Source organism: Agrilus planipennis, unplaced genomic scaffold (genome assembly GCF_000699045.2).
Source record: "Agrilus planipennis isolate EAB-ADULT unplaced genomic scaffold, Apla_2.0 scaffold72, whole genome shotgun sequence".
NCBI lineage: Eukaryota > Metazoa > Arthropoda > Insecta > Coleoptera > Buprestidae > Agrilus > Agrilus planipennis.
Genome location: NW_020439081.1, coordinates 957,058 through 978,248, shown reverse-complemented (window position 1 = coordinate 978,248; position 21,191 = coordinate 957,058). Strand labels below are relative to the sequence as shown.

General features: G+C 35.6%; 1 protein-coding gene across 1 annotated transcript in view; it reads left to right on the top strand.

Annotated features, from left to right (window-relative positions):
- The first annotated feature begins 6,108 nt into the window (after positions 1-6,108).
- Positions 6,109-21,191, top strand: part of LOC108733161 (insulin gene enhancer protein ISL-2B) — an 89,038-nt gene continuing 73,955 nt past the window's right edge. Inside the window, exon 1 of the mRNA XM_025977361.1 lies at positions 6,109-6,526. Coding sequence (XP_025833146.1) covers positions 6,397-6,526 — 130 coding nt within the window. The 5' untranslated portion in view covers positions 6,109-6,396. The remainder of the gene's footprint in view (positions 6,527-21,191) is intronic.

The following is a 21,191-nucleotide window of genomic DNA, read 5'->3' as shown; positions in this document are numbered from 1 at the left end:
GTATAGATGGGATACAGGCGAAAATTTCAAAACATGGAGGACAAGAGGTTAGAGATCGTATGTTTAAGCTACTACGTGGTAGTAACCATATCTAAGAAGAGAGGCGCGGATAGATACGAGGCATTTAGAATAATTAGCTTAACTTCCCATGCATCAAAAATCTCAACTAGAATTGTACAGAGGAGGATGGAAAAAAGGGCGGAAGAACTATTACGGGAAGATCAATTTGGGTTTAGAAGAAATAGAGGAACGCGGGAAGTCATTCTAGCTTTACGGGTAACAAAAGAGAAAACGATAGAAAAACGTAAGAGCGCGTACATAGGATTTGTAGATTTAGAAAAAGCTTTTGACAATGTGAAATGGGACAAGATGTTAAATGTACTTGGAAATGTAGGGATGAGTTACAGAGATAGAAGAGTGATACTTAGTTTGTATAAAGAGCTACAGGCAGTTATAGAGCTGGAGTAGTAACGTAGAGAAGTAAATATTAGGAAGCGAGTCAGAGAAGGATGCACACTGTCACCCCTACTTTCTAATCTATACATCGTGATCAACATCATTAAAGACACTACAACTGTAGGGATACAGGGGCAAAAGATTAGTCTCACATCNCACATTCTACCTTTCCTAGGAACGGTAGGATTATGTCCGGTCCGTTGGACACCAACTCGTCTTTGTTGAGATGTTTTCGATGGAACGGATAATCGGACGGTGTTATCTCTGAACGCGTGGACCGAAGACAACCAGCTACCGCTTACTTATAATAAACGAAAAGATCAAGTTACCAATACCATCAGAAATTAATCTCAACATAGCATTCCAACTGAAATATGCGCATACTTGCTTTTTTGCTTATACTTTTATGACTGATCAAAGTATTATTATTTATTATTATTTTAATTCCCTATAAATACTACTTACTATATAATACTTAAAGAACCTATACGCAGACCATGAGTTAGGAGATATATTAGAAAAGGAAGATAGGGTGGAGATGGGTGAGCCAGGTTATCCCATATTAATGAGAGAATAATAAGGCACCAGGTATAGATGGGATACAGGCGAAAATTTCAAAACATGGAGGACAAGAGGTTAGAGATCGTATGTTTAAGCTACTACGTGGTAGTAACCATATCTAAGAAGAGAGGCGCGGATAGATACGAGGCATTTAGAATAATTAGCTTAACTTCCCATGCATCAAAAATCTCAACTAGAATTGTACAAGGAATGATGGAAAAAAGGGCGGAAGAACTATTAAGGGAAGATCAATTTGAATTTAGAAGAAATAGAGGAACGCGGGAAGTCATTCTAGCTTTACGGGTAACAAAAGAGAAAACGATAGAAAAACGAAAGAGCGCGTACATAGGATTTGTAGATTTAGAAAAAGCTTTTGACAATGTACTTGGAAATGTAGGGATGAGTTACACAGATAGAAGAGTGATACTTAGTTTGTATAAAGAACAACAGGCAGTTATAGAGCTGGAGCAACAACGTAGAGAAGTAAATATTAGGAAGCGAGTCAGAGAAGGATGCACACTATCACCCCTACTTTCTAATCTATACATCGAAGACGTGATCAACATCATTAAAGACACTACAACTGTAGGGATACAGGGGCAAAAGATTAGTCTCACACCTGTAGGTTTATATTACTGATCAAAACCTATTCAGACTAAACCAGTTTTGGCTAGGCCAAACTAGTTTATATGAAAACTGATAAAATGAATCACTTTGACCTTCTCGAAACCCGTTTCGCCTGAATCTATTACCGACCAATCCCCCGATATCAGGATAATATACCTACATAACTTTATAAATAGTTTGGGCTAGGCAAAAGATGTTTGTGGACTCGAACCAACTTGGACTAGGCAAAGGTTCAAGTACACATATTTTTGCTTACAATATTTTGAAATTTTTGGTACGTGGTAGGTGACGTTTAATACCTTCAAGTTTTATTTGAATTGAGACCAGAATCGACCGATTTGTTTGCATTGTAAAAACTTTTTTATTTCTTTGTGGTTATTTGAACATATCTTTAACGCGCATGTGAATGTATTTTTCTAGATAGGTAGGTACATAGACAACCTTGCAAACCTCCATAAACAAACAATGTGGTGTTCTGTACAAATTTATTAGCGTCTATGCTCTAATGAATATTTTTTTTACACACAGCCGTACTCACGCACAAACTTCTGTTCAAGGTAAGAAAACAAAAGATCGTTTTTGTGCAATAGTTTTACAGCTTTTGTTACATGTGTTTTGGGCATGTATCTTGAGGTATTATGGACTTAATATGTACAAATATCTATCTGACAATATATCAACCAATTTAAAAAAAAAAAAGATTTTTCAGTCTATCATGAAAGCAAAGGAAAGATAGAAATTGTTTTTAAAGCTTTTATTCATATGTTAAATCAGAGCAAGGATAAGGGATAAATAATTTACGTATATATTTTGAAACAAAGTCCGACGTTTCGTCTATTGTTTTTAGTATTTTTAAGAATAGGTTTAGGCACTGAAAAAGCCTAAAAACAATAGGTGAAACGTCGGGCCCGGTTTCAAAATAAATAAACTATCTCTTAACTTTGCTCTAATTTAATACCAATAGAGAAGGAAGATAAGAACTGCCGTTACTCATTTCCAGGAAATTAGATGCCTGATGATAACCTATGCCAATACCTTCATATCAATAATAAAGTACTATAAAAAATATATTAATGTAAGTTAAAACTTTTGAGAAAAGTTACCCATTCTGTACAAAAGATTTTGAAAGTTTCTTTAGTTGAAGTTGAAGTGGAATTCAAACCGTAAAAAAGGGTCACAAATTCGGTATGCTCTCTAAAACAAACCCGTGGTGTCACCTTCCGAATTATGTTAGAAAAAAACTTTTGGAGGTTTTATTCCCACCAGCTGCTGGGCGGCCAGTCACTGTGTACCTAGCTGGAAGGCCTCTTCAATCCCCTAATGAGAAATTATGTGACTGAATGGTGGTGGTTGAGGTGAGAAAGATGAAACTAACGAATTGAAGACAAAAGAGAATGAATCTGGATGCCCTAGCACTTGCCTAAGTGATCCAAGGAAACCACAGAAAAACATGGACCAGTACAGACGCACCCGGAATCTTCCCGACTACTAAGCAATGGTCTAAACTTCTAGCCCATGCCTCTCGGTGATTCATGTTGAAAGAAATGCAATTAAACATAGCACAGTTAGATAAATATCACAATTTTGTCCTAGACTTAAAAAGCTGGCCATCGGAAACCTTTGTGAATTGAAGTGTGAATTGCAGGTATAGTTTAACGACAGTATGTTGCATTCTGTTTCACCCTTGATTTCCACGCCTACTTGAGCACGCCACTTATTCGGTATTGCCATTGTTACCGAAGAAGAACAAGCGAAAGTTCCATACATTGTGGTTGTGAAAGTAGCGAAGAGACATCAAGCACGGGGGATTTACCTAACGCGATAATGATATACGGCGGCGCTATGGAATTGCGCCAACCGTGAACGTAATCGAAACGACAAGTTACCAGCTGCATGGCGTGGCGCAATTTCAGATTCCAACGAAAGTATGTATAGTACTTTTGCAGGTTTAAAATAGGTACTTATTTGATCTCATTTCCTTATAAGGATTTGCTTTTCATAGATAAGTCTGGTAGGATCAAGATTCTGAGACGTAACGGTGAATAATTCTTCACTGGATATACGAACGTTCTTACGTACACGTGTAGGTAAACATGTCTGCTTCTGCNTACGGCGGCGCTATGGAATTGCGCCAACCGTGAACGTAATCGAAACGACAAGTTACCAGCTGCATGGCGTGGCGCAATTTCAGATTCCAACACAGAAGCAGATTTGGCCCAAGACATCAAAAGGCCGACGATGTTCTTTTTTTTTCTTTGTTACAATTAGTACAAAGTTTTGGGCAACATTTGGTACCTACAAGTAAACTTTTTGTTTCCACTCGAGCAGTAGTGTCGTTCGTGAGAAAGCAATGTAGGTAACATTTCCACTGTGAACACTACGACAACAACACGCATTTGTTTGTCTTTTTACCGATTGTCTATTGAAGAGACGTAAAAATTTCGAGCAGTAACCGACATGAGTATAGATAGATTGAGTCAGGGGGGCATTGCTCTCCCTAGGAAGCGTTTTGCCCTCTCCCGCTTGGAAAAGACTCTGATGAGTTACGATAATATCACCACAAAGATTAAGAACAGAAACCAAACACATTAAACCTAACATAAACTTACAGCCATTGAAAATTGCCCCCCCCCCAGGAAAAAGCTCTATCTACGCCCATTACAGATTATTTGGATGCACAAAAACTGAAAACGAAATCTGCGTTTCTAGCGTTCATATATAGGTATATGTTTGCAATGAAAATTTGTGCGTCTATCTCCTCTGATGGTACAACTTTCTGGATTTAGCTGACTTTTAAAGCGTCTATTTAAACGATGGAACCTTCGATATCTAGGACGTTGTCGCTTAATCATTGGACTATTTAATGAAAACTTTTTTTTAACATTTTCACGGATCCCAAATGGAACTAAACAACAGTCAAATGGCAATATTCGGCGGAATCGCGTCATCTTAAATAGTGCTATAATATACATTACCGATCCTTCCAAACTTGTGTGGGTTGAAGCAGTAGCAAAATAAAGTTAAAAATTCATTTCCAAATCATAATGTAATAACAAAAATGATGTTTCAATAACCTTTGAAAAAGTTGTAGATACCTAACTGCTACTTCTAAAAACTATATACAAATTAGTATATTTGTACAATAGTGCCCTATCGCCGTTTGGAAGAAATGTCTGACTTTGTTATGTTGTAGAGGTATTACGTATCAGCAACAATAATAATTGAACTACTTAGTACTAGTACCCTACTTACATTGACAAAATTGTACCAGTATGAGTTAATTATGATAAAGATAGGTAGAGCGTCTAGATACCTGCTCTTGTTTATTTTTCTTGTGAAAATTGAAAAATCATGTCAAAAGGACGCATCCTGCTGTTTGTGTTTCCCTTCAAAAAGAGCGCAAATTGCTATTAACAACACCTACATTATTTGTAGATATAGTCATATACCCAGAACAAACAATTCGCTAAAACCGATGACGTGTGCGTAATTATTTTTTGCTATTTATCGAAAAATCAATATTTAAACCAGTTCAGTATGTACAAAACAGATAATAAAATTTATTCCTGTCAAATATGCGGCACCTTCAAGATACATGCAATGTCTGATACAATGGGTAACACTAAAGCGGATAATTGAGAAACTTACATTACGTTTACCTATAGATTGTACCTAGATCATATGACGTTAATTAAACCAAGTCAAATTTACCACTTAGACATATTTGTTAAAACAAAATGCAAATAATCTCCACGCATATGTACAAATGAATTGTTATCTGGAAAAAGGGATTCAATGGAGTGAGTAGCGAGTCAGTTGATCATTGGTCGTATAGGTAAGGCTTTTAATCATTACATCCAGGTGGTGGTGAATTATATTTTTTTCGAGCTCGTCACTCCTTATATGAACTATTCAGTTTATCTAGAAATTTTCAATTGTACAAACCTCTTTAGAAAGCACATTTACTTTTTTTTTTTTGAGACCAGAGCTGCCATTTCATTTCTTCTTTTGTTTCGTTTAGGTTTTCTTCAATTTTTACAGAACATTTGGGTGACAATGGAAACGATTTCAAGTGATGGTTCGGATACTTTTAATTTTAAATTTAGTTCGTCAGATAAAAATTTCGGCTCACAAAGGACACGCTCCTGCTCCGTCTCGATCTCAAGTAAAAACAGAAGCAAGAAGTTTGGGCTTACTTACATGGTACAGTACAAGGTGCTTTCTACAGGCATACCCATGAAAAGTGGCGAGGTTTCGACACGTTTTTAGCGTCAAAAGGAGGTGAGTTATTGATTATACGCCGACCATTTTGTGATCCCCAATAGCACCCTGTCATCAGTGCGGACCAATTGGCGCGCAGCTTCGGTGCGCGGGGTGGGCGTGGTCAATGGGGGGGAGAAAATTCAAGCACATCGTTCAACCGAAGTTGACCGACTGGGACTAGCTTGACAGTTTGCCGTTGACAGTCGAGATCGAGGGGTATCCCGATTATGGCAGCGGGGCTACTTTAAGGGTGGTTTTGTAACTAAAGAATTACCGAGAACGCCGTGCCAGTAAACCAGTTCGTTAACGGACGTAGATCGGCTAAGTGTTAATTCATTGGTGATTTAAATGTTAAAAAGTAACACCAAAATCCTGGAGCCCCCCCAACTAAAAAAATACCCTTAGACTCTGCAGCTTTGTTAAGATCGTTAAAGGGAGTGGGTTATAAGTTTTTTTTAACGTGAAACAGGGTATATTCGTCTCGCGCGTATGGTGATGTCAGAGCAGGGTGGCATTGCCATGCATCAGCTACCCATTCATCACAGAGGTCTGGTACAGCCCAGCTTGGTTATGAACCCTCATCCAATGGGCGATACCTGCTCCTTAGACTCTCAAACGAGTAAGTGACGATTTTTTATAATTTTTGTAATTGGCATTGAGCACTGTCCGCATTGTCAAAAGATCTCCTTATACTTATGAGACTTTATAAGGGATGAGATTTCTCTTAGAGTCGTAGGTAATAAGAGGTATCATCAATTTGCTCTTATCCTAATACATTAGTCGATGATGAATACCTTTTTCGCAAGGAATTGGAGAATTTACCTCCTTTCGTTAGGTCAGTTCTCCTGACACCCTGATACATTTTCATCCTGATCCATATGAAGCGCCGCTTCTTCGTAGTTTCGACCCGAATTCTTTGACTGTCTTTGAAATAGTGTTCCTTTTTGATAACTATTTCAACGTTTACTTATAAACAATCAACACTTTTGAAGTTTATCCCAGTAACAATATTATTAAATGTTATATGCCTCTTTCAATAGAAGAATAGTTCAGGATCAAAAAGTGGAGGTGCGTGTCCAACCACTCTCAGGACTGATAACCTTATGATGATGTCTGTTTCATTGGATTTTAGCAAAATGTTAAAACTGTGCAATCAGAACGAAGTTTTTAATAAATAATTGTAGATTTCTAGGACTCAGAATCTTTTAATTCAAATGAAAATGTTTTTGATCCAGTCAAGTTACAATAAAATTCCCATATGAATCGCTCCAAGTAGTGGCTACCTATCTATACATATATTACGTGTGGTAACTCCTAAATATGTTTTTTCAAGAAACGTTTTGTAACCTTAAGTTTACAGGCTTTTGTATTTTTTACACCAATTCACTAAATTGAAAATGGTTGAAATGTTCCTAGTTTTCTAAATCTTCTTTCTTCTCTACATGATAGATGACATTTTGAATTCTTTGCTCCCGACGGAGCGGAATGAAAATCTTCTGGAATGAATAATTAATTAAATTCAAGGTGACCTAACACCATTAAAAATGTATCTATATACATATTATTATCCGTTTTATATTTAACACGTAAAAGTGCGTGAATAATCCAAGAAACAATTCGCTAAAAGATAGTTTTACTATTTAGCATTTCCTTGACCCACGATTAAAACATTTCATCTTAACAACCGATTGAATATCATAATTAATTACTACATGGGTCTTTGATAAACACTATTGATGATAATTCTTAACATGCAGTGAACTCGTATTGTTCATGTTCTAGTCCTTTGTTGCATTTTCAACGAACATTGCTGTGCGTCTCCTATTCGGATAAGAAATTTCTGTTTTTTTTGTGTCACAATACTTTTTCAATTATCTAAAGTGTGTTGAACTCATAAATTGGCAAACGTGGATGGACAATGAAGGCGTCCCATAGTGTGATTCAATAATTTTAACGTTAGGTATTGCTAATTATAATTTGTGTACTAAAGAAACCAAAAGAAACTATTATTAAATGAAATCTTAGTTTTCATTTGATTTTTCAGACCGAATTGATCCCTTTTCTTTAAGCTATTTTCCTTATTTTTCCCCGCTCATATAAAAAACCGATTGCATTTCTTCAATCACCCCATAATCACATTTGGGCTGTTTTATACGAATTGATCACTAAGGAGTCAGATTCCCAGAAACTATTTTGAACATACCGGTCAGCTACAGTTCAGAAAAACTATTGAGCTTCTTCTTCGATGAGGAACTAATATATGACTTACATCAGGAAATTTGAATTGTCCTGTTTTTTGAAACACATTTTCTCTTATTCGAAAAAGAAAAACTGATGCCGCATCCCAGAATTTTATCGTTAGTTTCATGACCAATGCAACGAGTTATAATACCATAATTCCTCTGCACTCTTCTGTACAAAGTACAGGCAAAGAAACAAGAACAAGAACGGTTTCGTTGAGTGGAACTCTGGAGCCTGCTGTTAAAGGAGGAGAGACCGCACCGTCTAGTCGGACGGGTTGTAAACTGCGGCGCCTATGGTGTTGTCGCCTGCCGCCGAAGACAACACAAGCGCCACAGTTAACCCTCATAAATCACCCTGCACTGGCCACCATGTACACACGGCTATTTACGTATAACCGCCGCTGCTCTCCTACAAATACCTCCTATTTATGTGGATGGTAGTTAGTTCGCTTTAATGAAGTACAACAGTGAAAATTCTCTAGAACGAATACCATTAGTCACTGGGTATCGTTAGAAAGAGTTGTTCGTAATCATGAAGAAAAATTCAGATAATCCGGACATATGGAAAAGTAACATTTGAGGTGTGGAGGACGATGATGCTAAGAATTCCATATAAGTTAGAAATGAGGAGGTATAAGAAGGAGTAGAAAAACAGAAGACATTGTGGTAATCTATACGAAATAGGGGGGATAGGTTGCTAGTTAGAGACATATTAGAGGCAGGAACAGGAGTTAAGAGGGATAAAGGTAGTCCTAGATTAGATTACTCATCGCAAATATTCAGCTGTTTTTGAAAAATAAGAAGACTGACTCAAGGCAAGAATATGATGTTTGTTCAACTAATCTTCTGGTTGAAGATCTTGCGATGATGATGCTGTTTTGCGTTTTGCCTAATAACAAATGTTTGACCAGTTTTAACTACTAGCATTGTACCCAATACTTTTAATCCTGCTTAGTATTTTGATGAAAATAATGCAAATAGAAGATTTCCAAATGTCAATATTATATATCTAGTGATGGTGGCTTAGCAGTTACCCACAAAAATAGGGAATCCGCAGCATTTTAGACACTGTTTTCCAAATTAACGTAAAGTATTTATTAATTGGCGCTACCAAATGTTTTCATAAAATTGCTAATATTTGTTAAAACTATGCGCTCATAGGTATAAATTTTCTTGATTTTCCCGATTTTCTAAAGACTCAACACAACGAATTTTTGATATAAAAGTATTACAAAAAGAAAATACATAATAGTAGAATGATGATTCGGGCTGTAGGCCACGGCCCTAAGTGAACTGTTGTGTCCAGACGTTTCGTCAGCTATTGCGGGTGACATCCTCAGTGAAACCACGGCCCTATAACCCGAATCTATATTCTACTATAGATTCCGGCCGTGAAAGCCTTTGTTCTTAAAGTACACAATATTCAGGACCACTCACTCAAATAAAGAATAATTTATGATACTCTACTAAAACAACTATAGATACCCATCAAGATCAAATGAAACACAAAAGAAAAATTTTAAACTAAAATAGAAGTTGTATAGGTATACTTAAAGANAAATCAATATTTAGGTCATTTCAAGAAGTAGGTGTTGAGTGAGAAAAGGTGTAGACAGAGTGTATAGTCCCGTGTATAGGTACCTTCATTCCTAAGTGAATTGGATGCATTTCATTTTATTAAAACAAACGCTTTATAGTAAACAGATCATTTAAAAGTTAATAAAAAACAATAGCAATGAAAAGTGTTTTTGCTTAAGAGGAAAACAACAAACGCTAAAAAAGCTGTTTTGATTTGAATAATGTCATAGACAGAGGTAGTAGGTAGACTAGAATTCATGGATGAGGGCGACGATGTATGGCGTTGATACCTCGTAACCGGTTAATTAACTAGAATTGACAAATTCCTGGCCAGAAAAAAAACATCGAAAGAACGAAGAGTGAAATATGCAGGTACAGTTCAAAGAACCGCCGGAGAAGAGAAATGGTGGGCCATTAAGGTGGCTGTGTGATGCGTGCCGCGGAATTTATTGAGAAAGATGTTGTTCACATGTTCGAATTCGGACGAAAAACTTGTGATTTATGACGCGTGCGTGTTTTCTTTCTATGTGTGTGGAAATCGAAATTGCACTCAAAATAGTAGCTGTTTTTAGAGATCTGACCACAGACACAAACATCAGGAAAAAAGCACCCGATGACACCTACTTGCTCGGTACGAGTTTATATTAGATACGTATAAAAATTTGGGGGGCCCACATGGGAATCAGAGTAATGAGCCTCAACATTTCTGTCGTCGGGCCTGATTTACTTGATTAATATTTATAAGTATTATCTGTAATTTTCGGAATTCTTTCATTAATTTGCTTTATGGGTAAATTCCATAAAAGAATATCAGTAGAATTTACGAAAAAAAAAGCAGATGTTATTAGTTATTACATACATAGTTAGTATTTTTTGACAGTAATAACGTAATTTAGACGTACAAATTATAACTATGTAACAAGTAGAGGTAGTTTAGAAACACGTGGGTCGTGAGCTTTGGTTGCGTACTGATTTCTACTTATCGATAAAAGCATTGACTGCTTGACTGTTTTATTGCCCTTGCGAATTTCGCGGCCCAGGGCATTTTAAAATACTATTACCTATGTATGGGTACGTATTTCTTATGGCTTTCCTTCTGAATAAGTTTTATTTTAATGCACTGCTTGTGTATTTCCGAAATAAATGTTATTTTGCAAAACGAACACCCGGCTACAACGAACAAAATTCTTATCCCCTTGTGTTTCTTATAACCGAGTTCATTTGAATGTAATACGTAAACCTAGAGCTATAATGTCACATTTTACTTTTTTAAATATAATCTCTTTTTGCACTTCACTTTTCGTTTTGTACTTGACCTTTTCGGAAGATACCGGCATCGATACCGATCCCACACCGTCGGACATTTATCTCTGAAACAGAAGAGAGAGTACGTATATATACCTACTACAAAGTGGAGTGCTTGGTTGTGCTGGTATTAAATTATACGCTCCACGCTATTGAGAAGGTATCCTTTAAAAGCCTTTCACTGCTTTGATGTGTATACAGGCATAGTTCCAATATTTTGAAATGAATTTTTCACGATTTTCAAAGTAGCTGCATCAAGGTGTATTTATGTATAATGCAACCGCAGTTACAATTGTATTCAATTTACGTTCCCAATTAAGACAAACCTTTAGGAATTGAAAGTGACGCATTTCTTCAGACCCTTAAACCCTACTTAATATAATTTCATGGATCTAGCGATGTGCAATCATGCAGACTTCATAGGAATCGATCTACGAATACCAGCTTTTATTATAATTGAGGACAGTTACACTCGAGTTGTAGAAAGTAATTTTCGTAGTTATTATAAATAATTATTATTAAAAGTATATAACTATATAAAAACATATCTTGGCGGATTTGCTTAGACTGAGCTTGAAGAGACGGCCGGCGACTGGTGGATCGCGAAAGCTCAAAAACTGAACTGCCAAAAATTTTCGGAAAGTATCAACCATCCAAATAAATTATTTCAAAAATAGTTTACAAAATAGACAACAAAATATGTTTGAGCTTTTGGATGCTACCCTTATCAAAGCAGCAAGCTGACTGACCGGCAATCTACTTAAAAGCTCTATATATCTCAATACAATACAAGAATTTTATTTAAATAAAATATTTTATAAATCGATATCTTACTTTGACAACCTCTTTTAATCTGAGCAGGCATATTCAGGCATTTCGTGAGTGAAAATTAAAATAAAAAATAGGAAAAGAAATGCATTTCTTAGATCTCCGGCCGGATGAGATTTAGCGTGTCATAAATAGCATAGATAAAGTATGAGAATATCCCGTGAAATCGGTGACAAAACGTCAGCATTTTGAATTTTTAGCGTCAATTGCAAATCAATATTTAGGTCATTTCAAGAAGTAGGTGTTGAGTGAGAAAAGGTGTAGACAGAGTGTATAGTCCCGTGTATAGGTACCTTCATTCCTAAGTGAATTGGATGCATTTCATTTTATTAAAACAAACGCTTTATAGTAAACAGATCATTTAAAAGTTAATAAAAAACAATAGCAATGAAAAGTGTTTTTGCTTAAGAGGAAAACAACAAACGCTAAAAAAGCTGTTTTGATTTGAATAATGTCATAGACAGAGGTAGTAGGTAGACTAGAATTCATGGATGAGGGCGACGATGTATGGCGTTGATACCTCGTAACCGGTTAATTAACTAGAATTGACAAATTCCTGGCCAGAAAAAAAACATCGAAAGAACGAAGAGTGAAATATGCAGGTACAGTTCAAAGAACCGCCGGAGAAGAGAAATGGTGGGCCATTAAGGTGGCTGTGTGATGCGTGCCGCGGAATTTATTGAGAAAGATGTTGTTCGCATGTTCGAATTCGGACGAAAAACTTGTGATTTATGACGCGTGCGTGTTTTCTTTCTATGTGTGTGGAAATCGAAATTGCACTCAAAATAGTAGCTGTTTTTAGAGATCTGACCACAGACACAAACATCAGGAAAAAAGCACCCGATGACACCTACTTGCTCGGTACGAGTTTATAGGTTCATAAAACTATAAAAATAGACAAATTAGTGTGTTGGTCTAACGGTCGTGAATATATTGAATACATAATATTTACAGTCTGGTTCGAGCTCGCCTTCTTTACCAACGATTTAAAATAGACAAAGGTGTAGATAGGCATTTAGAGAATTTAATCTTCATTGGGTGTCAAATGCACGCGCGATAGATATCTAAGTGTGAGTTTTTCTGTGGATTCCGTGGATCACTTAGGCAAATGCTAGGCCATCCACAGATAATCTTTCACTCTCTTCTGTCTTCAATTATAGTGTAGTCCGGAGGGACTTCCCGCCCAGCAGCTGCTGGGACAGTAATATTCCACAGATAATTTTTCACTCTCTTCTGTCTTCAATTATAGTATAATCTGAGGGACTGCCCGCCCAGCAGCCGCTAAGACAGCAATATTCCACAGATAATCTTTCACTCTCTTCTGTATTCAATTATAATATAGTCCGGAGGGATTGTCCGCCCAGCAGCTGTTGGGACAGTAATATTCCACAGATAATCTTTCACTCTCTTCTGTCTTCAGTTATAGTATAGTCCGAAGAGACTGTCCGCCCAGCTCCTGCTCGGATAGTAATATTCCACAGATAATTTTTCACTCTCTTCTGTCTTCAATTACTTATAGTAAAATCTGGAGGGACTGCCCGCCGAGCAGCTGCTCGGATAGTAATATTCCACAGATAATATTTCACTCTTCTGAATTCAATTATAACATAGTCCGGAGGGACTTCCCGTCCAGCAACTGCTGGGACAGTAATATTCCACAGATAATCTTTCACTCTCTTCTGTCTTCAATTATAGCATAATCTGGAGGGACTGCCCGCCCAGCAGCCGCTAAGACAGCAATATTCCACAGATAATCATTCACTCTCTTCTGTATTCAATTATAATATAGTCCGAAGGTACTGCCCGCCCAGCAGCTACTGGGACAGTAATATTCCGCAGATAAACTTTCACTCTTTTCTGTATTCAATTATAGTATAGTNCAGCAGCCGCTAAGACAGCAATATTCCACAGATAATCATTCACTCTCTTCTGTATTCAATTATAATATAGTCCGAAGGTACTGCCCGCCCAGCAGCTACTGGGACAGTAATATTCCGCAGATAAACTTTCACTCTTTTCTGTATTCAATTATAGTATAGTCCGAAGGTACTGCCCGCCCAGCAGCTACTGGGACAGTAATATTCCACAGATAATTGTTCGCTCTCTTTTATCTTCATTTCGTCCGTCTTATCTTTCTCATTCCAATCACCACCCATACAATTCCACGATTTCTAAAAGGAGATTGAAGATGACTGTCTGCCCACCAGCATTAGGAGCTTGTGAGATTGAAACATTTTGATATATTATGTGGTTCACTATAAGGGATACCTAAACCCTCTGAGTCAACATTACCTGGGGTGGTAAACTAAATACTGTTGATATTGATGATTGAAAATATTTCAATAACACTCTAGAATAATAAATAACACTGAAATTGGGTACATTAGGTAGACATATAATGTCTGCCTTTTTAAGTTCTAACACTTTGTCCTAGCGTTGAACATTCCCTAGTTCATGTTCAGTGTTCATGTAAGAAAGATTCTTAATTACATATTGTAGGTAATGAGAACTAAAGAAAATCTAAATTACGACAACTGTAGGGGACTGATAATTGATGCAATGAATAGGAACTAGGATTTAACCAACTTGGAAATCTTCAGTAATCCTTCATTAAAACTACAGTTTTATTAATCTCCTTGTACTCCGCTGATTGTTCTTTTTATTACTTCATGAGGATACCTAATTTGAATTATATATTAAATGATGCACTATAATTCATTACATTTACATATCAGTTTTGCTGACCTAAATTTAATCGTTATTTGTTACCCATTAGTAACATTTTTAAACAATTGAACGTTCATTCGTATTTTAAATTGTTTCGTTTAAAACATAATAAAGTAAACGTGACGGAATACGAATTGCGCATGTTAAAAGCATGTTTGAATTTTTTCGCAGCCCATTGCAAAGCACACTTACCTTTTACGAAACAGCTGCTGTCTGGTAATAACTGTGTTCTTATCTACTATTTCTCATTAATTAGATAAATGTTTTAAACATGTTAATATCATTGGAAGTGTGTTTGAATATATTAATAATAAACGTTTCCACAAGGTTTGTCGTATTTTATAACGATTTTTAATCAGCGCTTTTTAGAATTATTGGAATTTATTAACAAGACCCTGTTACAGCTTATAATTTACTATGTCTCAGTAAGTGTCTAACGTGATGAGGCCAGTTTCTAGTTTGACTAATACCAGACATAAAATAGACGTGTTGGCAATAATAATAACCGGTAAACGCATTTATCATTAATCAAGAAAACGTAATTGGTAATCTCATTTCTCTTAAAAGTTGAACCTACTTGTTGGGGATTTTTCGAAATCGAAAAGAGTGAAGTCTGTATCGTTTAAATAAAGATTGAAAACTGTTTGGGACAAATAACTGCTTCGACTGGACTTGAACTGAATGTTTGTCTTTCATATGCAAATTCATCTGAATTAATTAAGTCAATGACAGTAAAAACGCCACCGAAAAGAACTTCACCTACTGAATGATTTTGCGTTAGCCCATTGTTCGTAACCAGTCTCAGAGTTAGATATGTGACGTCTGCTACTACCTCCATACCTATTTAGAGCATGATTTGATTAGCAGCTGATAATTCCATCAAGTTTTTTTCGGTCGTCTGTACTTTGATTAACCGCATTACTTTTTTTTGCATCAACCGGTATTGAAAGTGTGATTAAAACCTGTGACAGGGTCGGACTTTACATATATTTGTTAGGCTTTTTAGTTTTGTTTTGAAGATTTTATGATTTCGACACAATCCTGTATCAATTCTCTTCCTCACAAAACACTTAGTTACCTAATTCACATGAATCTTCTGCATTTACTTATTAGCTGTGGAGTACTACTATCCAAGCATTTGCCTAAGTGATCCAACGAAACCAGAGAAAAACCGGGATCAGGGTAGACGGGCCCGGAATTGAACCGGTGCCCCCCATCCCCCAATGCTAAGCAATGGACTATATGTACCTACTCTCTACCGAAGGAAAGTTTTTGTCACTAATAATAATCAATAATTCAAATGATTAAGTACAGAATCCTTGTCGAATAAAGAGAGGATCATCTTATTTGAATGCCCTTCATATTTACTTTTACATCTTCTTGATAGGACAAGACTTCAAATAACATTTTTAAAATGATTCTTCGAGTTAGATCAACATGACATTTAACCATCATTGATATTTGCGACCTCATACTGAGTTTATCTTCAACTTCACATTTTTTAGTATGATTTCATTAAAAAAAATAATGCTACAACCGTTTCTTGAGTATCGAGAATTCTATGATAGTCAATGGATAATTATTAAGGCAAAAATTGTTTGCGTGAGTTTCAGTTTACAAAGTTATATAATTAAAAAAAAATATTTGAGGAAATAATTTAATCCCTTGATGTAGAATTCTAAAAAGCTCAGACCCCCAACTCCAAAACACCCCACTCAAAATTACCTTCTTCAGTTCCTGTTTTGCCGTTGGGATTTGAGCTTTTCAGTGTTCTACAAAATCTCCAGTTTTCCTCTACCTATAGATTTTATGGATTCAGATTGTTATCACAAAATGTATATATATAATATATATAAACCTAATTAAAATAATGACACACACGTGGATACGAAACATATTCATGCTTTTTATGGATNAATAATATAAATAATGAAACTGATTAAAAGTATAAATTTTTAATAAATATTAAAAACTAAATGTCCATATTATTCAAATTGCATTAGTAATTGCCGTCTATGATTTGGATGAAGACGATTACATAATGTGCCACATTATTATTTAGTATTTAGTATTTCGCGATTTTTTTGATCATTCAACTTTGATGCTATTATTAGAGAGTAGAAGACGGATGTTTGAAACGTTTCTAACCAGGTTTGTGATCGGCTGAACGTTTGTGTTCGTTTCTACCGGAGACAATGTGAATATTTATCTTGAAAACAATGTCGCCAGTAGACGAAACGTTGTAGCTGTTAAATCAATTTTTCGCCTGACTTGAGACTCCTAAATGCTTTTAGGGACTTGACGTGTCTCTGCCAGTTTTATTTTTCGAATGTTATACTAATGTTCTTACGTATTTGAAAGAAATCATTTTCACAAGAACATTTCAAATGGCAATGACTTTAATTTTTATATTTCAAAAATATCACAATGAAATATTTTGAGTTTAGGGAGTAATCCAACGTAAAGTACATAGGTTTGGTTCCCCCTTTTTCAAAAACTCAAGAATCAGAAGAAATATCGAAGAGAGTCAATAAATAATTGTTCTGCATTTTTAATTTTTGCATTCTTCTAAATCTCATTAACAATTTATTATTTATTATACCATACAGTTGTTAGTGTTTGTACCTCAATGCACAGATTTCTAAAAGGCGGGACAGCGATTCATTCAAATAAGCTCTTCAAGGGCGGCTGTAACAATTTGTCTATCTGTCTCTATGTGTCCATAATTTAGACGATTTGTTTGACAAGTAAATTAAGGGGGAGTATCGATGCAGGTAGAATTCAATACAAAACATATAACTACAACAAGCTTTAAAACGGTTACCAATGGCTTAATAATGACAGGATAGATGACTACAAGCATCTTCTCAAGTGTGGTTCGAATCTATCTCCATCGATCAGGTACTTCTGCTAGAAAATAGCTGCCAATTATGAAATTTTAGAAACGCTGGTGCAGCAAAACGTATTAGGAGAAACATTCACACATTACTAACTGTAATCAACCTTTTCATTCCTTCAGAGGTTGAATTTCTTAAATTTCTGAAATAGACGTTTGATTGGGTATATCAAAGAGCATCAAAACCTTGGGGGCACAAAATTTCAGTTGTCTAGGCCCAAGGATTTCGCCGATTGTACATATGTATATAGACTGATTAAAAAATGCTAAGTAATCATTTATTAATTGGACCATTGGAGCATGATATTTGTATGGACGATGCATTTCAATAAATTCAGTTAATTATTGAATGAAACAAACTATGTACATATACGATATTACTACTGAAAACGGATTTGTGACTATCAACCATGATCGGAAAACAGTATATTAATCCCAAGCTAGATATACATTAATAGATATTAATTAATTATTTATTACATCAATGTACATAGACACCCCTAAACATTGAAATATGTACATATACGTACTTATAGAGATGATTTAAAACCATCCCCTTTAAAAAAACTACTTGAAAACCATTCCACGTATATTAATGTTTTATTTGTTACGCTATACTCTTAATGGGAGTTTTCTTGGTGTGAGCACATTGGTTTCTATTCCTAGAAGAACATTGACATTAAACTAACGTCGGGTTGTTTTCTACAATAGATAAAGATTACAAGTAATCATGGTGGCATTCTAACAAATTTTTGTTTCTTGTTCAAGAATGTTCGTTATTTTAAGATTATTATCCGAGACAAAAGAAACCAATCCACCATTTAATACGATAAGGCAAACACGTACCTAATACTTTACCGCATTGAATTTCTAAGAAAGATTAACCTATCAGTTTTGTCTTCACAAGTCATTTGGACAATATCACGGAAGCTTAATGTTCACGTTACAGGTACATATCATTAAGCAAACGGTTAATTCCTTATGTAGTTTGATCAAGCATCCAGCAGGCAAGTTTTCTGTTAGGAACGAACTATTAATAAAGTATTAGTATATAGTAAGAACTGGAGATAGTCTACTCTAACTTTATTACCATTACCTTCAATAAAATTGCTTTTGTACTTTTACTCATCTGTATTATCTGATGGTACCATTACAGGTAAGAAATGTTTACCCTAGTATTAACCCCCGCCTTCACTGTCAAAGAGGGTAGTACACAATAGCAATGAATTCAACTATAATCATAAGAAAAAACTTTCTTTAGACATCAGTATAATATGGTATAATAAAGTATGTAAAGTCAAGGATTTTATTCGGTGCCACCGTTAGCTGTTTAAACTCAGAAGGCAAATTTATATTTTTCCTTAAAATACANTATTTTGAGGAGCTTGACGAATCAGTCTATAGAGATGGCATTAATAGACTGGAACACCGCTATGAGAAATGTATCAGCCTTGGAGGAGATTATGTTGAGAAATAAAAAAAAAAAATTTTTAAAAACCTTGTTTTTCTTGGTCAGGCCGGAAACTTATCAATCCACCCTCGTATTACTACTGAAAACGGATTTGTGACTATCAACCATGATCGGAAAACAGTATATTAATCCCAAGCTAGATATACATTAATAGATATTAATTAATTATTTATTACATCAATGTACATAGACACCCCTAAACATTGAAATATGTACATATACGTACTTATAGAGATGATTTAAAACCATCCCCTTTAAAAAAACTACTTGAAAACCATTCCACGTATATTAATGTTTTATTTGTTACGCTATACTCTTAATGGGAGTTTTCTTGGTGTGAGCACATTGGTTTCTATTCCTAGAAGAACATTGACATTAAACTAACGTCGGGTTGTTTTCTACAATAGATAAAGATTACAAGTAATCATGGTGGCATTCTAACAAATTTTTGTTTCTTGTTCAAGAATGTTCGTTATTTTAAGATTATTATCCGAGACAAAAGAAACCAATCCACCATTTAATACGATAAGGCAAACACGTACCTAATACTTTACCGCATTGAATTTCTAAGAAAGATTAACCTATCAGTTTTGTCTTCACAAGTCATTTGGACAATATCACGGAAGCTTAATGTTCACGTTACAGGTACATATCATTAAGCAAACGGTTAATTCCTTATGTAGTTTGATCAAGCATCCAGCAGGCAAGTTTTCTGTTAGGAACGAACTATTAATAAAGTATTAGTATATAGTAAGAACTGGAGATAGTCTACTCTAACTTTATTACCATTACCTTCAATAAAATTGCTTTTGTACTTTTACTCATCTGTATTATCTGATGGTACCATTACAGGTAAGAAATGTTTACCCTAGTATTAACCCCCGCCTTCACTGTCAAAGAGGGTAGTACACAATAGCAATGAATTCAACTATAATCATAAGAAAAAACTTTCTTTAGACATCAGTATAATATGGTATAATAAAGTATGTAAAGTCAAGGATTTTATTCGGTGCCACCGTTAGCTGTTTAAACTCAGAAGGCAAATTTATATTTTTCCTTAAAATACACCCTACGGTTCAACGTAACCCGGACTTACGGTATTAGGGTTTGAAATGCCGCGATAACTTGGTTGTTGTATTAAAAATGTCCATTTGCTACGCCTCAAGCTGCTAATAATCCTAATTCCCGATACACAATTTTGTAGCTGACTATTTTTTCGAAGATAACTACCCATTTTTATCGATCAAACTCTACCAGTGTAATTTAAATTGGAAGTACTTAATGCAGTGTTTTTAATTGTCACATTAATATTAGTTGGGCAAACAACCAATCATTTCTCACCCATGCCATGTAGGAAAGGAACATTTTCGGCCAGCGACCTGGTTTCAAGCGCAAAGCGGCATCTGAATCCTGTGTGTTCCATCAGGCAGCCTCTAACCGAGCCATCGTCAGCTTTTTGGGACCCATGTAATCCGACATTCCCAGTCGGCTGATCGGTCGTAGTCGGCGCCGTTCTTATCATCTTTACAAGTCGGCCAACCAAGTCTTTCACTCACCCAACGCGGGCCTTATAACTTACGTTCAACTTTTCGATCTTCGAATCCAACGGATGGACGGACTGACGGCAAAGCTGTTCGACCTCTGTCTTCACCAATTTTTTCTTGTATATTATGTGTCTTATGTATACAATACATAATATGTAATCGTCACCTTGGTCAGTGGCAAAAAAAATATCCTATGTAAAGGTTGATAATAATGATGGTCTTTTCAAATTGGGAGTTAGTTAATTGTAATCCATGGTAAATGTCTAAATAATGGCCACCACCTCCGAAGGGGGTGGGGATGGGGGGATCGAAAGAGAAGGTCTCCCCCACCACTGTAGATACCATAAAAAGTTCGTGGCGGCCTCACCCCATAAAAAGTTATGGTGGTTCAAAGTTAATAAATATGTCAATTTTTATATATTTCTAGGTATGTAAATATTTATATAGTCATTCTCAAACAATATTCAAAGGTAAAACTAATGGAGAAATACATAAAAACATTGAGAAAGTTATATAAAACATTATTTAAATATCTTTATCAGCTTAGTTTAGGTTAAGTTAGGTTATCGCGCTTTGTCCAAGTGACCACCCTCTTTCGATCCCCACCTCAACCCGCTTGAAAATAATTTTTTTATTGAATTTTATTTGAATTATAGTGTATGATAATTGTCAAAATAATCAACTTTTAACCC